The 25,188-nt window shown below is 51.2% G+C and overlaps 1 protein-coding gene across 1 annotated transcript in view; it reads right to left on the bottom strand.

Annotated features, from left to right (window-relative positions):
* The window catches only part of LOC121272242 (diacylglycerol O-acyltransferase 2-like), a 25,828-nt gene extending 640 nt beyond the window's left edge, over positions 1-25,188 (bottom strand). Inside the window, exons 1-7 of the mRNA XM_041178770.1 lie at positions 25,121-25,188; positions 12,444-12,531; positions 8,620-8,727; positions 8,243-8,313; positions 6,125-6,329; positions 4,041-4,215; positions 1,656-1,858 (exon numbers count right to left, since the gene is read on the bottom strand). Coding sequence (XP_041034704.1) covers positions 1,656-1,858; positions 4,041-4,215; positions 6,125-6,329; positions 8,243-8,313; positions 8,620-8,727; positions 12,444-12,510 — 829 coding nt within the window. The 5' untranslated portion in view covers positions 12,511-12,531; positions 25,121-25,188. The remainder of the gene's footprint in view (positions 1-1,655; positions 1,859-4,040; positions 4,216-6,124; positions 6,330-8,242; positions 8,314-8,619; positions 8,728-12,443; positions 12,532-25,120) is intronic.

Raw genomic sequence — 25,188 nt, 5'->3', positions numbered from 1 at the left:
TCTCGAGGTCCGAAATGCCTCTTCTCTCCATCTCGCCCCTCTCTACAAGCCCCCTGATAGCAAGTGGGGGAGGGGCAGTGGTGCAGCGGAGAGGGGGGGCTAGTCCAGCGTAGAGAGACCCCCTTACATTCAGGATGAGTTACTTGTTAAACCTACCAGCAGGTTACACTTACCACTGTTCATGAATTTTAGACAGGGTATACACCTTCCCAAACTATATTATCTAATATTTCCAGCACAGACACAGGCCATTCAGCCCATCTACTCCGTGCTGGTGTTGATGCTCCACACGATCCTTCTCCCACCCCCTCGCCATCTCACCCCATCACCCTACCCTTCTATTCTCTCCTCCCCCGTGTGTTTATCCAGCTTCCCCTTAAATGTATCTACACTGTTCGCCCCAACCACTCCCTGTGGTAGCCAGTTCCACACTGTGGCCACACTCTCTGGGTAAAGAAGTTTCTCTTGAATTCCCGACTGGATTTATTAGTAACTGTCTGTCTAATAATTGGGGTCCACCCTCGGTTTAGTCTCCCCGACACGTGCTGACCTCTCCACATCTTCCCCATCAAACCCTCTTCATTATCTTTCTCTGGAAGAGTGAGAGGTGACCTCATTGGGATGTATAAAATTCTCATGGGGTTTGACAGGGAAGGTACAGAGTGAAAGCTCCCCCCACCCACCCCCCATATGGGGAATGGGGAAACAGAGCGTCATGTTCTCGGGTTAAGGGTTTGGCCATTTTGGACTGAGATGAGACATTTCTTCACCCTGAGGGAGCTGTGGAAGATCAATCGTTGAATAGATTCAAGGCTGTGATCCATAAAATGTTTTGGACATTAAAGGATGTGGGGATAGTGCGCGAAGGTGGAGATGAGTTGGAAGGGCAAGGGGAAAAAGGGACAGCAATGGGCCATTCAGCCCCTCTAACCTTGCTCCGCCATTCGGTAAGATCAAGGCTGATCTGACTGAGGCCTCAACTCCACTTTCCCTGCCTGTCTCCCCCCCCGCCATAACCCTCGACTCTCTTATCAATCCAAAACCTGTCCAACTCAGCCTTGGATGTAATCAATGACCCAGCCTCCACTGCTCGCTGGGGGAAGAGAACTCGACAGACTATCGACTCCCTGAGGAAAAAAAAATTGTCCTCATCTCCGTCTTAAATGGGGGACCCCTTAATTTTTAAACTGCACCCCTCTAGTTCTTGATTCCCTCTCCCCTCAACAAGAGGAAACATTCCCTTGGCATTCACCTGGCCAAATCCCCTCAAAATCTTAGATGCTTCAGTGAGTCTAGAAGATCAGGGGTGAGCAGTCTCGAGGGGCTGAATGGCTCTGAGAAGTCACAATCAGGTCACCCACTCTCCCTTCTCCTCTCTGGAGGAAAGGAGTCCAAGCTTGTTTTAGCCCCGGCTGCCTCAATAATTATAACCGCTCGAGAACTGGAGCGCTAGCCGAATTCCTGCCCCCCCCCCAACCCGACCTTCCTCCCCGCCCGTCTCACCCATGATCCCTCCTTCCAAGTTGCCCTCTCTCTCCCACTCCCAAGGGGAACCTCAAACCGCCCTCTGATGCTTGACTCTGCTGAAGCAGGCTTTCCTCCCTCGAGGACTGACCTGCCCACGCGAGGCTGAGCCTCTCGTTCGCTGTACCCACCTACAGTCGTGATGGGCTTGGTGTAGGGCATGAGCCCCCAGGAGCTGCTGAACATGAGGCCCCGGCCCTTGAGGAAGCAGGGAGCAAACCCCATGTACTTCTGGAACATCAGCTGAAAGTATTTCATCCAACTCCCTGGCTCAAAAACAACCTGGTCGAAGACATCGTTCTCGCCAAAACTGTAGATAGGAACCAGATTGGCCCTGGACATGGAGAGAGAGAGAATATGGTTATCTCTGGAAAAATGGTAAAAGAGTGAATTAAGAGAAATCACTGGAGGAGGCAAAACAGACTGACTCACATAGCCCCTTTCACACCCTCAGTGTCTAATAGGTGAGAGAATCTAACTATCGTCCCTTGATGTTCAAAGGCATTACCACTGCTGAATCCCCCACTATCAACATCCTGGGGGTTACCATTGACCAGAAACTGAACTGGACCAGCCATAGAAATACTGTGGCTACAAGAGCAGGTCAGAGGCTGAGAATCCTGCAGCGAGTAACTCACCTCCTGACTCCCCAAAGCCTGTCCACCATCTACAAGGCGCAAGTCAGGAGTGTGATGGAATACTCCCCACTTGCCTGGATGAGTGCAGCTTCCACAACACTCAAGAAGCTCGACACCGTTCAGGACAAAGCAGCCCCACCTGATTGGCACTCCACCCACAAAAATTCACTCCCTCCACCACCGACGCACAGTAGCAGCAGTGTGTGTACCATCTACAAGATGCACTGCAGGAATTCACCAAGGCTTCTTCAACAGCACCATCTAAACCCATGACGACTACCATCTAGAAGGACAAGAGCAGCAGACACATAGGAACACCACCACCTGGAAGTTCCCCTCCAAACCACTCACCATCCTGACTTAGAAATATATCGGCCGTTCCTTCACTGTCGCTGGGTCAAAATCCTGGTACTCTCTCCCTAACAGCACTGTGGGTGTACCTACACCACGTGGACTGCAGCGGTTCAAGAAGGCGGCTCACCACCACCTTCTCAAGGGGCAATTAGGGATGGGCAATAAATGCTGACCCAGCCAGCGACGTCCACATACAGTCAATAAATTAAAAAAACATTCATTTACTGAATCAGACAGCAGAAGACATTGTGATTCACGCTCTTTTATTGTTAAACTACAGTTGAGTTCAAATACCAATTCTGGCTCCTCCCTTCTGGATCCTCTGCTTGTTCGGAGACAAAATACACCCCCCACCCCCACTGGGCAAACCTCAGCTTTTAAGTACAGGCTTCAATGAGCCTCATCTGCTCTCAGTTCACTCTGAAACGTGTCCTGGTTTACCCCTTAAAGGGCCCTGCATTTACCTCATCTGCTCTCAGCTCACTCTGAAACGTGTCCTGGTTTACCCCTTAAAGGGCCCTGCATTCCTAACCTGGTCACTCAGGACGTCCGGAAGCCCTTTACAGCCGGTCAGCCGTTTTTAAGGCCGAGCCTCAGTTGGAAGTGCAGGCAGCCAACTTAGCGCACAGCAAGATCCCTCCCCCCCACTGCCGGGCAGCAATATGCTAACGACCGGGTCACCTCTATCTTGGTGACACTTGGCACAGGACACCGACGAGAACCTCCTCGGCTCATCATCGGAAATGGCTCCTGAAAGGGCGGAGGGGTCCTCGGTTTAGCGTCTAATCTGAAAGGCGGCGCCTCTGACAGTGCGGCACTCCCCTCGAAGCTCCGCTGGGAGGGTCTGACTCGCAATTTGATCCCACAACCTACTGACTCTGAGCGCCGAGTGGACTATATCTTGCTTTGCAGTGCAGTCACTGGGAAGGCGGTGGCCATTTTGTGCACAGCAAGCTCCCACAAATGGCAAAGGCCCATCAATGTGCTTCTGACAGGGAGGGGAGAGGGGGGGACGGGGAGGGGAAATGTTGGACGTAGAGTTCCGGCAACTGTTGAAATAATCCCTAACCTCATCTCTTCATCAGCCACTGACTCAGATCCTCACTCCTGTCCCCACTCTACCCAGTGCCCAATTTTTTTTGGGGAGGGTGTATTGGTGCAGAGGAGTATCGGGGAGGGTTTGGTGAGAGGGTGATAATTGGCAGCCTCTTATCGAAGCTTGGGTTGTGAACACCTTGGAATGGCAGTGAGGGGAATGGTGCAAGGAAGGGCTGTGCAAATTGCCATTGACCTCAGTATCGCCACGGGGAGCATTATGCCCTCCCCTCCTTCTCACCCGACCCCATCCCTTCCTCAGGGTCACCTTCCAGTGCCTCTGGCCGAGGATTGGATGCAACTGAACTGCAACGCACCCTGTGGTCAAATAGTGGGCAAGACGCAGCGCGTTGCACGGTATCTCTGGACAGGAGGAGTTGTCGGGAATGGGGGTGAGGAAGCGGGGTGGGGACTCGCCCCTCTACGTACCCGTGCATCAGAGCGATTCGAATGAATCCTTTCCTGTTCTTCAGTAAGAGTGAGTGCTCCCCGGGTCTCCCACTCATCGATTCAGCTGCCCCTCCGACTACAATAACCACCGCGTTTCCCACCCCGCTCTTTGACAGGAGGTGGGTGAGGCTTGACCTGCTGACCGAGCGTCCTCCTGGGGAAGAGAGAGGAAGGAGAGAGATCAGACAGCCCGCGTGGAGCCTGTGCCCAAGGGCCTCGCGTGGACATCTGTGCCCTGGCGTCGACCTGGAGCCGAGATTCCAACCTTTTCCTACTCCTTACTCCTGCTCCGAACGTGTCTCGCCTCCTCCCATCTCCAGCCGACCATGATGACACCCTCTTCCCGCCAACCCGTCTTCCACATTCCGTAAATTTCAGCTCATCCATTGGCTGTCCGGTGTCCTAAACCAGCCCGAGTCCCCTTCACCCATCACCCGCTGTGCCCGCTGACCTACACTGGCTCCCGATCTGGCAACGCCTCCACTGTAACGTTCTCACCCTCGTGTTTAACCCCCTTCCTGGCTCCGTGCCCCCTTCCTATCCCTCAAAAGCTCCTCCAGCCCATGGGCGATACCTCCAGTCCTTTGACGCCAGCTTCTGATGGCATCCCTCAGTCCCTTTGCACCTCAATTGGCAGCCATGCCTTCAGCTGCCAGGGCCCTAAGCTCTGGAATTCCCTCTGCCCCTCTCCTTCCCCCTGATAAGACACTCGGTAAATTCCACCTCTTTTAAAACCGGCCCTCCTAACATCTCCTTTGGTATCCATTTTGAGTCTGGTGATATTTCCCACAATTGGGATATTTTCCCACAATGGCAGACTATCTCAGTGCAACCATTTGGCCCCTTATCCACTCACGAGATACGGGCATCGCTGGCAAAGGTAACATTTATGCCCAGCCCCTAGTTCCCCTGAGAAGGTGGTGGGTGGCAGGCCAACTGAGTGAATTGCTCGGCCATTTCAGGGGGCAGTTAAGAGTCAACCACATCGCTGTGGGTCTGGAGTCACATGTAGGCTGGACCGGGTAAGGATGGCAGATTTCCTTCCCTAAAGGGGTCATTAGTGAACCAGATGGGCTTTTATAATAATCCAACAGTTTTATGGTTGACCAGCTTTTAATTCCCAAATATTTCATTCTCTCTCCATGTTCTCAAACTCACCTCTTGACTCCCCAAAGCCTGTCCACCCCCAACAAGGCACAAGTCGAGAATATGGAGGGAATGCTCCCCGCCTGTCTGGATGAGGGCAGCTCCCACAACACTCAAGAAGCTCGACACCATCCAGGACAAAGCAGTCCCGCTTGATTGGCACCCCATCCACGACCTTAACCCTACATGCTTTCATCTATTGCCCATCTCTAAATGCCCCCTTGAGAAGGTGGGGGTGAGCCGCCTTCTTGAACCGCTGCGGTCCCAGGTGATGTAGGTTGCTGTTAGGGAGGGAGTTCCGGGATTTTGACCCAGCGACAGTGAAGGAACGGCCGAATATATTTCCAAGTCAGGATGGTGTGTGGCTTGGAGGGCAACTTGCAGGTGGTGGTGTTCCCCCATCTGTCTGCTGCCCTTGTCCGTCTTGGCTGCGGCGGTGTTAAAGGAGGCTTGGTGAGTTGCTGTGGTAGATAATAAACACTGCTGCCACTGTGCGCTGATGGTAGAGGGAACGAAGGTTTAAGATGGCGGATGGGGTGAAGGTTTAAGATGGCGGATGGGGTGAAGGTTTAAGATGGCGGATGGGGTGAAGGTTTAAGATGGCGGATGGGGTGAAGGTTTAAGATGGCGGATGGGGTGAAGGTTTCAGATGGCGGATGGGGTGAAGGTTTCAGATGGCGGATGGGGTGAAGGTTTCAGATGGCGGATGGGGTGAAGGTTTAAGATGGAGGATGGGGTGAAGGTTTAAGATGGCGGATGGGGTGAAGGTTTAAGATGGCGGATGAGGTGAAGGTTTAAGATGGCGGATGAGGTGCTGATCAAGTGGTTATACCTGTGGAACTCTTATGCCATCACTGGGAAAAAGGAGGAGGGGAAGGAATGAAATCAAGAAACTGGAGATTAATCGTTACCCTTACCTGTGCTGAGGATGTAATCCCTGAAGATGGGCAACCGAAAGAGTCCATTCAGGGTCGCCACATGGGGGGTGATACCGGGGAAGATCTTGGAGAAACTGGTGGCCTCGGTGCAGAAGTTACAGAAGGCGCCAAAACACAGGATCCCGTGGGGATGGTAACCGATGACATAGTTGGCCTCAGGACTGAGCTCAGCTGTTTTCACAAGCTGGAGTTAAAAGGAAGATTGAAGAATAATCACAAGGAGCCATCGCTGCTCTGGTTACCCACACAACCAGCAGCTTCTGTGGCCCTTAAGCTTCCTTAACCTGACTTGTTTTCCCAGTCATGCTCCGCACGCCAATATAACTAAAACATGTCACATCTACCTATGTTAATCCCTATGTAAACAAGCCCTCTCAGATCTCTGCAATCCCCCGCTCCTGGCACCTTGAACATCCCTGATTTCCAGCACTCCTCCATTGGCAGCCTTGCCTTCAGCTGCTTGGACCCCGAGCTCCGGAATTCCCTCCCTAAACCTCTCTGACTCTCTCTTCTTTAAGACGGTCCTTAAATCCCTCTTTCAGCCAGTGTCAAATTTCAATTTGATGAGGTTTTTGCTGGATGTATTGTTATATTAGAGGAGCTGTATAAATGCAAGTTTTTTTCCTGCCTTTGGCAGTCTGTGGGTGGTGTTGAGAATTGAAAATCGCAATGTGCATTTTGTTCACTTAAGGTAACCACGCCTGCATGTACCTGTAGAGGTAACCTGGAAGGTAATAAAGAGAATCCATGTTTTAACAGCATCTATGGTCCTGATTCTGAATGTTTCTTCTTGAATATCTTGCTGTTTCTTCCCAAGAATTTCATGGGTGTACTGATGCAATGCTGCTTGGCAAGAATATGGCAAACCTGGTTTGCATCTATTCGCCCCAGCTCTAAGGCCACTTCTTTTCACCTCCATCACAATGTTTGACAACAGCAAGATATTCAAGAAGAAACATTCAGAATCAGAACCGAAGGTGCTGTTAAAACATAGATTCTCTTTATTACCTTCCAGGTTACCTCTACAGGTACATGCAGGCATGAATACCTTAAATGAACAAAATGCACATTGCGATTTTCAATACGCAACACCACCCACTGACCTCATCCATCCCTTTGTTACCTCTACACTCTACTATTCCAACACACTCCTGGCTGGTCTCCCACATTCTATCCTCCATAAACATGATGTCATTGAAAAGCTCTGCTGCCTGCGTCTTAACTCACAGTAAGTCCCATCCCCCAACCACCCCCTGTGCTCGCTATGACCTACATTTTCTCTTGGCCAAGCAACATCTTGATTTTAAAATTCTCATCCTTGTTTTCAAATCACTCCATGACCTCGCCCTCCCTTTCTCTGAATCGTCCAGCCTTTAAGGTCCTGCTCTCCTCTAGTTCTGGACTCTCGCCCATCCCTAATTGCCCCCTTGAGAAGGTGGTGGTGAGCTGCCTTCTTGAGCCGCTGCAGTCCATGTGGTGTAGGTACACCCACCGTGCTGTTAGGGAGGGAGCTGTCTGGGCCTGATGGACCTCCCCAGTGCCAAATGTTGGACATCCATAAGGTCAGTTCGGTGCATCACGGAATCATTATGGTGCAGAAGGAGGCCATTTGGCCTATTGGGTCCATGCTAGCTCCCTGGTCGGCAACCCAGTCAGTCCCATTCCGTCCCCGTATCCCTGCGAGTTTACTTCCTTCTGAAATCATTCATTGTCTCCGTCATCCTCGTGGCCAGCGAGCTCCAGGTCATCACCACTTGCTGCGTTAAAAAAAAAGAGTTCTGCCTCACGTATCCCCCTTGTCCAAAACGTTAAACCTGTCCCCCTGCCCCGTCCCCCCGCCAAGTCCTTGTCCCACCAGCCAATAGGAAGAGCTTTTCTTCGTCTGCCTTATCTAAACCTGTCATCACTTTGTACCCTTCCATCAGATGTCCCCTCAACCTCCTTCGTCCCCAAGGAGAACAACCCTGTCTTCCCCCAACCCAACCCTGTAGCCAAAAATCCCTCATCCCTGGAACTATTCCAGTAAACCTCCTTTTCACCGTAGCCGAATTCCCTGGAACGCGCGAGGCGAGGTCAATGCGGAAACGAGGAACGCACCGAGATGGGGAAGTAGTCCCTCATATACGTCCACAGCTTCCACCTCCTGACCCACTGCGACCTCCGACCCCCTGGGAGGGATGAAAGATAGAGCAGAGGGTAACATTCCCAAACAACTGCAAACTTCAAAACGGAGGGTGTTGGATTTTAGTGAGGCAGGGGTAGGTTGGGAGGGTGCGGGAGGGAAATCAGCCGTGGGTGTGAGGCACGCCACAGTCAAATAGGCTGCCACGACATGCCCCCCCCCCCCACCCCCCCCCCCCCCAATTAGACTCGTACCCACAAATAACCACAAATAATACAATGAGCTACCGAAGACATTGGATATTATTTGACCTGAAGTACTGGCCGCACATTATAACTCAGAGTCACTCTACCTCTTTCTGGAGTATTCCGGTCGAGGGTTAGCCAGGCAAGATACAGGGCTGCCAGCGGCCAGAAGGATGTAAAGAGTAGATACACAGTCAGGAGGGTGCAGGAGATGCCTAGAAAATAGAGGAGGGAAAGCTATAGACATGACACACACAAAATCAATCAGCTCCGAATCCCCCCCAATCCCATCGCTCCACCATTGGCGGCCGGGCCTTCAGCTGCCTGGGCCCTAAGCTCTGGAATCCCCTCCCTAAACCTCTCCGCCCCTCTCTCTCTCTCTCTCCTCCTTAAAGGTGCTCCTTACAACCAAACTCTTTGAACAAGCTCTTAGTCACCTGGCCTAATATCTCCTTACCTGGCTCGGGGTCACAATTTGTTTCCTATACGCTCCTGTGGAGTTTCTTCGGATGTTTTAATTTATGTTAAAGGTGCTATATGAATGCAAGTTTGTGTGTGTGTGTGTGTGTGTGTATGTGTGTGTGTTTGTGTGTGCTTGTGTGTTTGTGTGTGTGTTTGTGAGATTTTGTGAGGATTAGTGAGTGCGAGTGAGTTTTTGAGAATATTTTTGAGAGTGTGAATGAGTGTGTGTGTGTGTGTGAATGAGAGAATGTGTGTGTGTGTGTGAGTGAGCATGTGTGTGAGTGAGCGTGTGTGAGTGAGAGACAGTGTGTGAATGAGAGTGTGTGTGTGTGTGAGTGTGTGTGTGAGAGAGTGTGTGTGAGTGAGAGAGTGTGTGTGAATGAGAGTGTGTGTGTGTGTGAGTGAGCGTGTGTGTGAGTGAGCGTGTGTGAGTGAGAGAGAGTGTGTGAATGAGAGTGTGTGCGTGTGTGAGTGTGTGTGAGTGAGAGAGTGTGTGTGTGAGAGAGTGTGTGTGAGTGAGAGAGTGTGTGTGAATGAGAGTGTTGTGTGTGTGTGAGTGTGAGTGAGAGAGAGTGTGTGTGTGAATGAGAGTGTGTGAGAGTGAGTGTGTGTGAGTGAGAGTGTGTGTGTGAATGAGAGAGTGTGTGTGTGTAAATGAGAGTGTGTGTGTGTGTGAATGAGAGTGTGTGAGAGTGAGTGTGTGTGAGTGAGAGAGTGTGTGTGAGTGGGTGTGTATGTGTGAATGAGAGAGTGTGTGTGTGTGAATGAGAGTGTGTGAGAGTGAGTGTGTGTGAGTGAGAGAGTGTGTGTGAGTGAGTGTGTGTGTGTGAATGAGAGTGTGTGTGTGTGAGTGTGTGTGAGTGAGAGTGTGTGTGTGAATGAGAGTGTGAGAGTGAGTGTATGTGAGTGAGAGTGTGTGCGAATGAGAGTGTGTATGTGTGTATGAATGAGATAATGTGTGTGTGTGAATGAGTGTGTGAGAGTGAGTATGTGTGAATGAGAGAGTGTGCGAGTGTGTGAATGAGAGTGTGTGTGTGTGTGAATGAGTGTGTGAGAGTGAGTGTGTGTGTGTGAGAGTGAGTGTGTGTGCATGAGAGAGTGTGTGAGAATGAGTGTGTGTGAATGAGAGTGTGCGTGTGTGCGAATGAGAGTGTGTATGTGTGTATGAAAGAGAGAATGTGTGTGTGTGAATGAGTGTGTGAGAGTGAGTATGTGTGAATGAGAGAGTGTGCGAGTGTGTGAATGAGAGTGTGTGTGTGTGAATGAGTGTGTGAGAGTGAGTGTGTGTGTGTGAGAGTGAGTGTATGTGAGTGAGAGAATGTGTGTGTGAATGAGTGTGTGAGAGTGAGTGTATGTGAGTGAGAGTGAGTGTATGTGAGTGAGAGTGAGTGTGTGTGAATGAGAGTGTGTGAGAGTGAATGTGTGTGAGTGAGAGAGTGCGTGTGTGTGAATGAGAGTGTGAGAGTGAGTGTATGTGAGTGAGAGTGAGTGTGTGTGAATGAGAGTGTGTGTGTGTGAATGAGAGTGTGTGAGAGTGAGAGTGTGTCTGAATGAGAGAATGTGTGAGAATGAGTGTGCGTGAATGAGAGTGTGTTTGTGTCAATGAGAGAATGTCTGTGTGGATGAGAGAATGTGTGTTTGCGTGAATGAGTGTGTGAGAGTGAGTGTGTGTGAGTGAGAGTGAGTTTGTGTGAACGAGAGAGTGTGTGTGTATGAATGAGTGTGTGAAAGTGTGTGTGTGGGTGAGAGTGAGTGTGTGTGAATGAGTGTGTGTGACAGTATCTGTGTGAATGTGTAAAAGTGAGTGTGTGTGAGTCTGAATGTGTGAGTGTGTGTATTTATGAGTGAGTGTGTAAATGTGTGTGCGTGTGTGTGTGAATGTGTGAGAGTGTGAATGAGAGTGTGTATATGTTTGTGTGTGATTGTGTATGTGAGTGTGTGTTTGTGAGAGTGTGTGTTTGTGAGTGATAGTGTGTGTGAGAGTGTGTTTGTGAGTGGCAGTGTGTGTGAGTGTGTGTTTGTGAGTGAGTGTGTGTGTGTGTATGTTTGTGAGTGACAGTGTGTGTGAGTGTGTGTTTGTGAGTGAGTGTGTGTGAGTGTGTGTTTGTGAGTGACAGTGTGTGTGAGAGTGTGTGTTTGTGAGTGAGTGTGTGTGTGTGTTTGTGAGTGACAGTGTGTGTGAGAGTGTGTGTTTGTGAGTGACAGTGTGTGTGAGTGTGTGTTTGTGAGTGACAGTGTGTGAGTGTGTGTGTTTGTGAGTGACAGTGTGTATGTGTGTGTTTGTGAGTGACAGTGTTTGTGAGAGTGTGTGTTTGTGAGTGACAGTGTGTGTGAGAGTGTGTTTGTGAGTGACAGTGTGTGAGAGTGTGTGTTTGTGAGTGAGAGTGTGTGTTTGTGAGTGACAGTGTGTATGAGAGTGTGTTTGTGAGTGGCAGTGTGTGAGAGTGTGTGTTTGTGAGTGAGAGTGTGTGTGAGACTGTGTGTTTGTGAGTGACAGAGTGTGTGAGAGTGTGTGTTTGTGAGTGACAGTGTGTGAGAGTGTGTGTTTGTGAGTGACAGTGTGTGTGTGTGTTTGAGAGTGAGTGTGTTTGTGAGAGTGTGTAGGGTTCGAGTTGAGGGAGAAATGATTTCATTCGAAGGATGTGTTACAGTCTTGGGTGAATCATACACAGAGTTGGGGAGGGAGTGTGGGGAGAGTGAAGGAGTGGTTCAGGAGGTGGGAGGGTGCAGGGGGCAGGGTTGTTCGGGGGTGGTGTAGGGGTGAGGTGGGTGCAGGGGGCAGGATTGTTGGTGGGGGGTGTAGGGGTGAGGAGGGTGCAGGGGGCAGGGTTGTTGGTGGGGGGTGTAGGGGTGAAGTGGGTGCAGGGGGCAGGGTTGTTGGTGGGGGGGTAGGGGTGAGGAGGGTACAGGGGGGTGAGGTGGGTACAGGGGGGTGAGGAGGGTACAGGGGGTGAGGTGGGTACAGGGGGTGAGGTGGGTACAGGGGGGTGAGGAGGGTGCAGGGGGGTGAGGTGGGTACAGGGGGTGAGGAGGGTGCAGGGGGGTGAGGTGGGTACAGGGGGTGAGGTGGGTACAGGGGGTGAGGTGGGTACAGTGGGTGAGGAGGGTACGGGGGGTGAGGTGGGTACAGGGGGGTGAGGTGGGTACAGGGGGTGAGGAGGGTACAGGGGGTGAGGAGGGTACAGGGGGGTGAGGAGGGTGCAGGGGGGTGAGGTGGGTACAGGGGTAAGGTGGGTACAGGGGGGTGAGGTGGGTACAGGGGGTGAGGTGGGTACGGGGGGTGAGGTGGGTACAGGGGGGTGAGGTGGGTACAGAATCAGGAGAGATGACGAGTATCAATGTGAGTTGAAGGCGGAGTTTCCGAAATGTGTTCCATTCGCGAACCAAAAGGTCAGAAGTTACTCGATGACCTCAGCACCTGCCCCGCCCACCCCACCCTCACCACCAATCAGGAATCAGGGAGACTTACCCATTGTGAGGAAGGTTAGAATCCATTGCAAGACACTGAGTGACTCAATCAGGGTTTGGGACATCATCCAGCAGCAGTCATCAACACCCTGCACAGAAAACCGAGTGTTCGTCAATAGTGTCAGCACAGGGAGAGTGAGGGGGGAGTGAGGAGAGAGTGAGGGGAGGGTGAGGGGAGAGTGAGGGGCGAGTGAGGGGAGGGTGAGGGGAGAGTGAGTGGAGAGTGAGGGGAGAGTGAGGGGAGGGTGAGGGGAGAGTGAGGGGCGAGTGAGGGGAGGGTGAGGGGAGAGTGAGTGGAGAGTGAGGGGAGAGTGAGGGGAGAGTGAGGGGAGAGTGAGGGGAGAGTGAGGGTGAGGGGAGAGTGAGGGGAGAGTGAGGGGAGAGTGAGGGTGAGGGGAGAGTGAGGGGAGAGTGAGGGTGAGGGGAGAGTGAGGGGAGAGTGAGGGTGAGGGGAGAGTGAGGGGAGAGTGAGGGGAGAGTGAGGGTGAGGGGAGAGTGAGGGGAGAGTGAGGGTGAGGGGAGAGTGAGGGGAGAGTGAGGGTGAGGGGAGAGTGAGGGGAGAGTGAGGGGACAGTGAGGGGACAGTGAGCACAAGCAGCACATTCCTGACCCCAATACCTGACCACAAACCAAGTCTGTTGACATTGACTATTTCCCCCAACCCCCACTCCCCCACCCCCACTGCCCCACCCCTCACTGCCCCACCCCCCACTCCCCCACCCCTCACTGCCCCACTCCCCACTCCCCACTCCCCCACCCCCACTGCCCCACCCCTCACTGCCCCACCCCCCACTGTCCCACCCCTCACTACCCCACCCCCCACTCCCCCACCCCTCACTGCCCCACTCCCCACTCCCCCACCCCCACTGCCCCACCCCTCACTGCCCCACCCCTCACTGCCCCACTCCCCACTCCCCACTCCCCCACCCCCACTGCCCCACCCCTCACTGCCCCACCCCCCACTCCCCCACCCCTCACTGCCCCACTCCCCACTCCCCCACCCCCACTGCCCCACCCCTCACTGCCCCACCCCTCACTGCCCCACCCCCCACTCCCCCACCCCTCACTGCCCCACTCCCCACTCCCCACTCCCCCACCCCTCCCCAAATCCCCCCACCATGGTTCTCCTTCAAATCTGTTCTGTACTGTTTCAGATCAAGAGTGATGATAACATAGAAACATCGATCCCATTAAAACCCCATCGTGAGGGAGAGAAAGAGAGAGACCGATAGAGAGAGAGAGACCGATGAGAGAGAGAGAGACCGATGGAGAGAGAGAGAGACCGATCGAGAGAGAAAGAGACTGATAGAGAAAGAGAGAGACCGATAGAGAGAGAGAGAGACCGATAGAGAGAGAAAGAGACCGATAGAGAGAAAGAGACCGATAGAGAGAGAGAGAGACCGATAGAGAGAGAGAGAGACCGATAGCGAGAGAGAGAGACAAAGAGAGAGACCGATAGAGAGAGAAAGAGAGAGACCGATAGAGAGAGAAAGAGAGAGACCGATAGAGAGAGAGAGACCGATAGAGAGAGAGAGAGACCGATAGAGAGAGAGAGAGACCGATAGAGAGAGAGAGACCGATGGAGAGAGAGAGAGACCGATAGAGAAAGAGACCGATAGAGAGAGAGAGAGACCGATAGAGAGAGAGAGAGACCGATAGAGAGAGAAAGAGAGAGACCAATAGAGAGAGAGATTGATAGAGAGAGACCGATAGAGGGAGACCGATAGAGAGAGAGAGCGACCGATAGAGCGAGAGACTGATAGAGAGAGCGACCGATAGAGGGAGAAAGAGAGAGACCGATAGAGAGAGAGAGACCAATAGAGAGAGAAAGAGACCGATAGAGGGAGAGAGACCGATAGAGAGAGAAAGAGAGAGACTGATAGAGAGAGAGAGACCGATAGAGAAATAGAGAGATTGATAGAGAGAGACCGATAGAGAGAGAAGAGAGGCTGATAGAGAGAGAGAGACCGATAGAGAGAGAAAGAGAGAGACCGATAGAGAGAGAGAGACCGATAGAGAGAGAAAGAGAGAGACTGATAGAGAGAGAGACCGATAGAGAGAGAGAGACTGATAGAGAGAGAAAGAGAGAATCAAAGCGAGAGAAAGAGATAGAATGAGAGTAATTGAGGGAGGGAGAAGGCGAGAGCAAGGGAGAGAAAGTAAGAATGTGAGATAGATATAGTGCAAGAGAGAGAGACAAAGTGAGAAAGATAAAGTTTGGGATAGGGAGTAAGAGGGGAAGAAGGTGAGAAGGATTGCGTTAGAGTGAAAGAGGGAGAGAAAGACAGAGAGACAGAGGGAGAGAGAGAGAGAGAGGGGAATAGAGAATAACAAACAGCAGTTTTGAGATTTGCCGTGTTGCTCTCAGTAAAACATAGTCAGCATCAGGAATCACGGATCATCCTGGATGCTCCTCAAAGCCATGGGGAAAGACAGAGAATCACTCCCACCATTTAGGGTTCAACTCCGGCTGGCTCCAGGGGTGAGAAGGGAGGCCGAAGAGAACACTCACCCAACAGACACTTACTCTAGGCAGCCGCTCGTACTCAGCCCAGCCCAGCACCCGTTCTGAACCTCACACTTTGTCCTCCCTTGGGTAAGTTCAGCGAGATAAAGGCCATAAAATGTGAAATAAAAAATAATAGAGAAGGGATTGCTGTGGGCCGATAGAGGGAATTGAGCAACCGGTGTTGTACGCTTTTGCAAAGCCAGGACATTATGACACCCAGAGAGAATGCAAAGAGTATTCACAGCACAGAAACTGGCCATTCAGCCCATCCGCTCCGTGCTGGTCTTTATGCTAAACATGAGCCTCCTCCCACCTCCTCTTCACCTCAATGCAAAAGTACGAATCAGGAGCAGGAGTTAGGCCACTCGGCCCCTCGAGCCTGCTCCCCCATTCAATAAGATCACGGCTGACCTGATTGTAACCCCAACCCCACATTCCTGCCTACGCCCCATAACCTTTCAACCCCTTGTTAACCAAGAATCTGTCCACCTCTGCCTTGAAAATATTCAAAGTCCCTGCTCCCACCACCTTTTCAGGAAGAGAGTTCCAAAGACTCTCAACCCTCGGAGAGAAAGAAATTGACCTCATCTCCGTCTTAAATGGCTGACCCCTTATTTTTAAACAGTGACCCCCTAGTTCTAGATTCTCCCTCAAGAGGAAACATTCTCTCCACATCCACCCTGTCAACCACCCTCAGGGTCTTATGTTTCGATCAAATCACCTCTTACTCTTCTAAACTCCAGCCGACACAAGACTAACCTGTCCAATCTTTCCCTGTAAGGCAGCCCACCCATCCCATGCATTAGCAATGTAAACCTTCTCTGAACCGATTCCAATGCATTTACACCCTTCCTTAAATAAGGAGACCAATACTGTACACAGTACTCCAGATGTGGTCTCACAGTGCCTTGTACAACTGAAGCATAAGCTTCCTACTCCTGTATTCAATTCCTCTTGCAATAAATAATATTCTATTAGCTTTCCTAATTACCTGCTGTACCTGCATATTAACCTTTTGCCATTGATGCACTAGGGCACTGTTGCAAGATGGCTGAGTTGTGCTATTAATGGTAGATTTGATCTGCAGACACTTCTTAAGTGGAAACATTAAGTTTATTTACAATATGCTCAGCACCAACCACACGTGTGCTTTCAACCCCAACTCTACACTGACTCTGAGGGTAGCCCGCACTACTCTCGTCCTGGTTACCACAGGTCATGTGATCTTTTCTAACAAGCATTATTCTTAAAGGTACATTACACACTAAATAAAACCATACTTACTACAGACACCCAGATCACAGGGTCAACTCCCTCCCTAACAGCGCTGTGGGTGTACCTACACCCCACGGACTGCAGCGGTTCAAGAAGGCAGCAGCTCGCCACCTTCTCAAGGGGCAATTAGGGATGGGCAATGAATGCTGGGCCCAGCCAGCGATGCTCTCATCCTGTAAATGAGAAAAAAAAAGCCTCTCTGCATCTCAGAGCTCTGCAATCTCTCACCATTTAGATAATATGATTCTTTTTTATTCTCCCTGCTAAAATGGACAATTTCACATTTTTCCACATGATACCCCATTTGCCAGAACTTTGCCCACTCACTTTAACCTGTCCATATCCTTTTGTAGCTTCGGTATGTCCTCTTCTTACTGTCCTGCCTATCCTTTTATCATCGGCTTTCTCCCTCAAGTGTTTATCCGGCTTCCCTTTAAATATATCTGTCCCATTCACCTCAACCCCTCCCGGGTGGTAGTGTCTTCCACATTCTCTCCAGTCCCTGGGTGAAGAAGTTTCTCCTGAATTCCCAACTGGATTTCTGGGCGACTGTTGCTCACCCTTTAAGTTCAGGGAGGATCGGAACTTGCTGACGATCAAGGTTGTAAAAAGAGGAGATTGCAATTCGCTTCAAAGCGAACGAAGCACTTCTCCGAAGCGTCCGTCACCCCTGGCCAGAAATGCGGAAGCCTGTCGGTGCACAGCAAGATCCCACGGACCGACGCTGAGAAAACTGGTCGGACCCGCGGTGCGATGTGGCTTGTGGGGGGGTGGGTGAGGGGGGGTGGGGAGGCGGGGGGGAGGTGGTGGTGAATGTTGGCCAGGACGCCGGGGAAGACTCCCCCCACCCCCCCAAGCCCCTAACCCCGGCCCTCACAAGGAACAAGTTCCAGCGAGGGGTTCCCAGGGCAACAAGGGGCCCACCTCAATGCTTAAAGTCAGATCGGCAGAGAAAAAGGGAACAGATGCAGAGAGAATGTTGCTTTTCTTAATTCATTCGTCGGATGCAGGCATCACTGGCGAGGTCAGTGTTTATTACCCATCCCTAATTGCCCTTGTTCAGAGGTCATTTTAAGAGTCGACCACTTTGCTGTGGGTCTGGAGTCACATGTAGGCCAGACCGGGTAAGGACAGCAGATTTCCTTCCCTAAACGACATCAGTGAACCAGATGGGGTTTTTATGACAATCGATTCATGCTCATCATGAGACATTTAATTACAGGTTTTCTTTATTGAATTCAAATCTCACCCTCGGCCGTGATGGGATTTGAACCTAAGTCTCTGGGTTATTACCACTGTGCCACCACTGAAAGGGAGACTGATGCTTATTTTGGCCGTAAAGCATCAAAGGAATTTGCGGGCATGAGTAACAATTCAGAGCGGCAAAGTTAAGAAGTGACGGGTTTTAGTGGCTGTAAGAAAGCTTTCCATCAGCAGGTGGCAGCAACAGTCCACCTCAGGGGGCTTTACTCTGTATATCTAACCCGGTGCTGTACCTGCCCTGGGAGTGTTTGATGGGGACAGTGTAGAGGGACCTTTACTCTGTATCTAACCCCGTGCTATACCTGTCCTGGGAATGTTTGATGGGGACAGTGTAGAGGGACCTTTACTCTGTATCTAACCCCGTGCTGTACCTGTCCTGGGAGTGTTTGATGGGGACAGTGTAGAGGGACCTTTACTCTGTATCTAACCCCGTGCTGTACCTGCCCTGGGAGTGTTTGATGGGGATGGTGTAGAGAAAGTTTTACTCTGGTTTTAAACATGGGTTAAATGAGGGATGGACCGGGTCAGGGATCAGTGCTGAAAGCATTTTGTGCTCTGAGTTGAAGTGACCTTCGAGAGTCTAGGGCATCATAATTGTTGATTCATTCTCGATAACCCTTTAAACGTTACATAAATTTGATAGAGAATACTGCACAGAAACAGGCCATTCAGCCCAACTACTCCGTGCTGGTGATCATGCCCCACATGGACCCTCCTCCCACCCCCTCTTCATCTCGCCCCATCACCCTATCCTTCAATACCTTTCTCCCTCGTGTGTTTATCCAGCTTCCCCTTAAATGGATCGACACTATTCACCTCAACCACTCCCTGTGGGAGCGAGTTCCACATTCTCACTGCTCCCTGGGGTGATAGACATGGCGGCTTGTGCTATAACAAAGGGATGTGGCTTGTTTTGCGTCGCTGATCCAGCACTATGATCTCCGCCTTTCTGAAGAAACCGTGATCGAAAGACTCGGCAAGAGATGTGGCGCTCACCCACTCTGCACGTTGCCCTTGAGGTGGCTGTGGTGGGGGAGAGACCGTTGTCCACCTCCTTGTGGATTGTGCCTTTGCAAAGAAGGTCTGGAGAGAGATGCAGTGGTTTCTGTCGAGGTTCACCCCGAGCAGTTCTGGACACAGGACTCTGTGCTCTACGGGCTGTTCCCAGGGACACACACCGAGACAAACATCAACTACAGCTGGAGGATCATCAACTCGGTGAAAGACGCTCTTTGGTCTGCCCGAAACTTGTTGGTCTTCCAGCGCAAAGAGTTGATCCCGACTGAGTGTTGCAGACTGGCACATTCCAAAGTCTAGGACTACGTGCTGAGGGACACAGTAAAGCTTGGGGCAGAGGCGCAATGGGGAAGGGTCGCTGTCTAAGACCTTCCTGTCACAGAGCACCGAGGGGCTGGGAACTGTATAGACCCCTCGGGCTGTACAGCTCACAATGAATGCCTGCATTGAATACTACTTGTATTATAATTGCATTGAAACACCTCAGAGTGCAACATGAGGTATGTTGATAACTCCAATCCCATTGCATTGTCTAACTGTCTGTAATGACCATATTGTAATGACTGTAATATTCATTGATTGTATTGACGCACCTCATGATCCATGTGTAAAATTTGAATCCGATTGCACTTTTAGTGATGGCCGTTGAGAAATATTTTGCAACGTCCTTCCAGATATTTTATGAATGAAGTATATTTTTCCCAAAATAAATAAATGTGGAGCAGTGTTGTGGTGTGGGAGAGTAGGGGTAGGATTGCAAACCTGAGGGCAATTGCCTCTCCTTGGGAGGTTTGAGACAATACTGGCAGTAAAGGGGCCTGAAACAGGGGCACAAACAGCCCGAGCAGCCTTCATGTTTTTCAGGAAACCTCATCCGCGGACGGGGTGAGATTTCCCGACGCTTTCCGTAAAACATAGGAGCAGAAATTAGGCCATTCGGCCCATCGAGTCTGCTCCGCCATTCAATCATGGCTGATAAGTTTCTCAACCCCATTCTCCCGCCTTCTCCCCGTAACCTTTGACCCCCTTACCAATCAAGAACCTATCTATCTCCGTCTTAAATACACTCAATGACCTGGCCTCCACAGCCTTCTGTGGCAATGAATTCCATAGATTCACCACTCTCTGGCTAAAGAAGTTTCTCTTCATCTCTGTTCTAAAAGGTCTTCCCTTTAGTCTGAGGCTGTGCCCTCGGGTCCTAGTCTCTCCTACTAATGGAAAGATCTTCCCCACGTCCACTCTATCCAGGCCTTTCAGTATTCTGTAAGTTTCAATCAAATCCCCCCTCATCCTTCTAAACTCCATCGAGTATAGACCCAGAGTCCTCAAACGTTCCTCATATGTTAAGCCTTTCATTCCTGGAATCATTCTCGTGAACCTCCTCTGGACCCTCTCGAGGACCAGCACATCCTTCCTGAGATACGGGGCCCAAAATTGCTCACAATATTCTAAATGTGGTCTGATCAGAGCCTTATAAAGCCTCAGCAGCACATCCCTGCTTTTAGATTCTAGTCCTCTCGAAATAAATGCCAACATTGCATTTGCCTTCCTAACTGCTGACTTAACCTGCAAGTTAACCTTAAGAGATTCCTGGACTAGGGCTCCCAAGTCCCTTTGCACTCCAGATTTCTGAATTCTCTCCCCATTTAGAAAATAGTCTATGCCTCTATTCTTCCTACCAAAGTGCATGACCTCACACTTCCCCATGTTGTATTCCATCTGCCACTTCTTTGCCCATTCTCCTAACCTGTCCAAATCCTTCTGCAGCCTCCCCGCCTCCTCAATACTACCTGTCCCTCCACCTATCTTTGTATCATCTGCAAACTTGGCCAGGATGCCCTCAGTTCCTTCATCTAGATCATAGATGTATGTAGTCACGAAATAAATAAATGCTTTTTCCTGCAACTTCACAAACATGGTCACAGCTCACGCGACACTGTCACATGAGGGGACATGTTTAGATCCCGCCTGTGTTAAAATGGCGGCACACGGCCATTGGCGGTTGGTGGTCAGCTCTGTGCCCACTACAAAGAAAACTCCTCCTCTCCACCCTGGATTTCTGACTCCCTGAAATTTTCAGAGGCACTCGTGATGAGGTCACGAATATAGCGCACCCTTCCAACTGGAACCGCGCCGATAATCCTGCTGTGAAGGAGCTAAAATTTACACTGATGCGTTTTCCTCGAAGCAGGAGCTGTTTCCCGTGCCGCTCCCTCTCGACTTGCAAGATGCAGGTTGCTATCGCCAGCCTCCCAGAAGGTACAAAATGGCTTATCTAACCCTCGAATGGTGATGGAGGAATGAGGTCCCACAAAGTTGTGATAAACCCGGATTATGTAGCCCTCTTCCTGTCGTGAAATTCCTTCCATTTTGCAGTTGCTAACTGGGTGTAGTTGCTTCTGTGCAAGTGATGTTCTGGAGAGAGGGTTAATACCCTCCGTTGTGTGATGATAGCAGCGGTGATTCTAATGAGGGATGAAGGTCAATCAGAGGCTCAGGAGGGGTGAACGGAATGGGATAATCTTGTGGCACGCTAAAGGAGTAAGATTACCCAAAATGGAACAAAATAAGGGAGGATAGGTGGGAAGAAACTTTTCTCCCTTAGTGGAGAGGTCAAAAGCCAGGGGGTCTGGATTGAAGGGAAGGGCCAGGAGGGCTTGAGGGAAAATATTTTCCCTCAGAGGTTGGGGGAAGTATCTGGAACTCACTGCCTGAGGCTGAAACCCTCACAACGTTTAAGAAGTATTTAGACGTACACTTGAAACGCCAAAGCATTAGGGGTTCGGGGCAAATGCTGGAACATGGGATTAGAGTAGATAGGAGCTTGATGGCTGGCAGGAACACAATGGGCCGAAGGGCCTTTCTCCGTGCTGTTGTGACTCTTAAGTATTTTTCTCCTGAATTCCCCGTTGGGTTTTGTCAGTGACTCGCTTATTTACCAGTCCCAGTTTAGGATTCCACCAAAATTCAAAACACTTTTCTCACATTTGCCATATAAAGAGTGACCTGCTCCTGGGGAGCCCATGTCAAAGAGACTCACTCCCCCGGGGTGGGGGTGGGGGCGGGGGGGGGGTGCCCTCGATAAAACTGACCCGCTCTTGGGGACCACCCAGTAGAGACGGACACTGTATGTCCTGGATGTTGGACCTCCAACGGCCATTTTCATTGGTGCTCGCTGTGACTCCAACCAGCGGAGAGTTCCCCCCCCACCCCCAACCCCCGATTCCCATCGACCCCGGTTTTGCCAGGGCCCCTTGATACCCACCTCGGGCAGAGGCTGCCTTGATGCCAGGGGCAGCCGCTCTCACCTCACCACACCAGCTTCCTCCCACATCCACCTCATCATCTCACTCCCATCAGCAGCTACCCTTTCATTCCTGGCTCCCTCATGTGTGTATCCACCACGCCCTGAAGGACATAACTCTACTCCCTGTAGCAGCGAGTCCCACATTCACATCGCTCTCTGGGTGAATATTTTTCTCCTCAATCCCCATTTGGGTTCCTTAGTGTTTGTTTTCTATTTATTGGCCATTGCTTGGACTCCCCTCAAATGAAAACATCGTGTTTACCCCATCGAAAACCCTTCCACCATTTTAAAGGCATCTTTCAGTTCACCCTTCGGCCTTCTCTTTTCTAGAGAAGAGAACTGCAGAAGCGTGTTGGTTCTCTCCTGGTGGATGTAACCCTCTCAGTTCCGCTATCGTTCCAGCAAATCTCTTTATCACCTTTTCCAGGGCCTCGATAACCTACTCATAATAAGGATCTGAGCACAGTGCTCCTGGTGTGGACCCACACAAGGAGCGACTCTGTAAATACAGAAACAGTCCCAGAGCGCCCCACCCTGTAAATACTGACACACACTCCCCGGGGACCCCCTGTAAATAATGACACACACTCCCTGGGGACCCCCTGTAAATAATGACACACACTCCCCGGGGACCCCCTGTAAATACTGAGACACACTCCCCGGGGACTCCCTGTAAATACTGACACACACTCCCCGGGGACTCCCTGTAAATACTGACACACACTCCCCGGGACCCCCTGTAAATAATGACACACACTCCCCGGGGACCCCCTGTAAATAATGACACACACTCCCCGGGGACCCCCTGTAAATACTGACACACACTCCCCGGAGACCCCCTGTAAATACTGACACACTCCCCGGGACCCCCCCTGTAAATACTGACACACACTCCCCGGGGACCCCCTGTAAATACTGACACACACTCCCCGACCCTCCCTGTAAATACTGACACACACTCCCCGGGGAACCCCCCTGGACGTGTTGACGCTCTCCACGGAGATATTCTGGAACCTGAGATTCCGGTTCGGCTGGATCCCAAGTCCTAAACATTCCCCACCTCTCTCTGTCTCCTCTTATCCAGCTCCTGGTTTCTGAAGCGTGAGATACTTCCTGCTCCGGATGCCCTCCAGGCGCTGGTGATCATTAGTTCCCTGGCAGACGTCACCGATCGCTTAAACTCTTGGCAGGTCCCCTTTCATTGACGCTGTTGCTGCTACCCGTTGCCACGGCAACCATGTTTTTTTAGCTGTCGTTCAAGCGGCTCAGCTGTGGGAAGCCTCAAGTTGTGCGGAGGAGAGAATTAGGTTTCGATTCCGTGGCCTGGTCCCTCCCACTGGGTTCATTTGTAACCTGCTCCTGTCACATCACCGGCTGTAGGCCTCAGATCCTCTGCCCCGATATCAAACGAGGGGAGGTGGGGGGGGCGGGGGGGGGGGGGGGGTGGGGGGGCACTTGCAGTTCGATGGCGCTTTTCATGACCCCAGGACCATCCCACCCCCGCCACAATGAACTCAGCGACCAGTGAAGTACCTGTAGACGTGCGCAATGTGCGCACAGCAAGCTCCCGCTAACCCCGGTCAGCGTGGGCCTCATGTCTCGCTCCTGTTTTGGCCGTGACAGGGGGTCACCTCCTCTTCTCCGAAGTAGGCCCCGGGCGCCACCTCTTTCCAAAGGCGGCTTCTCGTGTTAAAAATGATAGCAAGCGGGTACAGCTAGTAATTCGGAAGGCCAGCGGTGTGTCGGTCTTCATTGCAAGACCGGGTATAAAAGGGGGGAAGTCTCTCACTGCAGTTGCGCAAGGTATTGCTGAGGCCACACCTGGAGTGCTGTGGACAGTCGTAGTCTCTTTACTTAGTCACAGACATTGGACAGTGCAGAAGGAGGCCATTTGGCCCATCATGTCTGTAACTGCTCTCCGAACGAGCATCTCACCTAATTTTATCTTCCCGCCTCCTTGCTGTAGCCCTGCACCTTCTTCCTTTTCTGGTAGCGGCCTAATTCCCTCTCGAATGCTTCAATTGAGCCTCCCCCCACCGGGCTGTCAGGGAGCGCCTTCCAGACGTTAACCACTCGCACGCGTGAAAAGGTTTCCCCTTCCCTCACCCTTGCTTCTTTGGCGGATTACTCTAAACCTCTGCCTCCTGGTTCTCGATCCCTCCACCAATGGGAATGGTTTCTCCCTACCTACTCCGTCCAGGCCCCTCGTGGTTTGGAAGGCCTTGCTCATCGAGCATCGATCTACCTCTTGCCTTGAAACTATTCAATGGGCCTTGCTTCCACGTCCCACAGACTCGCGACTCTGAGAGAATGTGCGGGGTGAATTTTGCAGTTGGCATGCGCGGTGGTGAAGCCAACTGTGGCCCGTGATTGGTTACATGCCGCCATTTAACTCAGGCGGGCCAATGAAGGCCCTCCCAGCGTAATGCCTGGCCGGGGGGGGTGGTGGAATGGGGGGGTGTGGGGGAGAGGAGGGAGGGCAATGCGCGTGAAAAAACACAGCAATCTCCCTGAGGCACGGAGTTCAGAATCACAGAATCTCACAGAGCAGAAGAAGCCCTTCGGCCCATCGAGCCTATACCGACACGTGAGAAACACCTGACCTACCTACCTAGTAATATATATATATGGCTTAGTAGCTGCTAGAAAGGTATCATTTTTCACTCCATTTCTTGAATGCTCTATTCAAGAAATGCAAATGCACGCTATCTATCTTACATATCAAAACTAGTACCCATCAAAGCACCCAGACTAGCTTGTTTAGTCCAACTGAGACACACCCACTGACTAAACCTCTATTTTAAAAGAAAAATATTTTCCAAAATATTATATACATTAATATATTCATGACACTCACATGCACATGCACACCCTGTTACTGTGTGGCTTGGCCCCATCCAAACCCTGGATGGGCAAGAAACTCCATACACAACTCATAATCCTGCTGAAAAATCTCACACCGGTGTCGGTAAGCAAGGATTACCAGGACGTCCAAGGAAGAAGGCAGCAGCTCACCACCACCTTCTCAAGGGGCAACTAGGAATGGGCAATGAGTGCTGGGACCAGTCACTGTAGCCAACATCCCATGAATGAATAAAAACACAAAAATAAGTGTCAGTGAGTGCTTGTGTTGATGCCTCCCACAGTCAGCTAGCCGCGAGGCCGTCGAAGTGAGGCTAGCAAGCTTTGATGGGCGTGGGCGATGGTACAAACGTTACTGATGAAGCCGATTGTTTGAGAATGACGCTGGTTGATGACGGATGCATTGAGCAATAGACGCGCAGCGAGTGGGGGTGAGTAGACTGACCTGATCAGCGAGAGATTGAGAAACGTTTGCAATCAGAGGGGCCGTGGGTGTCCTTGTGCAAGAACCAC

This window comes from Carcharodon carcharias, chromosome 33, assembly GCF_017639515.1.
Source record: "Carcharodon carcharias isolate sCarCar2 chromosome 33, sCarCar2.pri, whole genome shotgun sequence".
Lineage (NCBI taxonomy): Eukaryota > Metazoa > Chordata > Chondrichthyes > Lamniformes > Lamnidae > Carcharodon > Carcharodon carcharias.
Note: the sequence above shows the minus strand (reverse complement) of the source record. Positions and strands in the feature narration are given on the sequence as shown.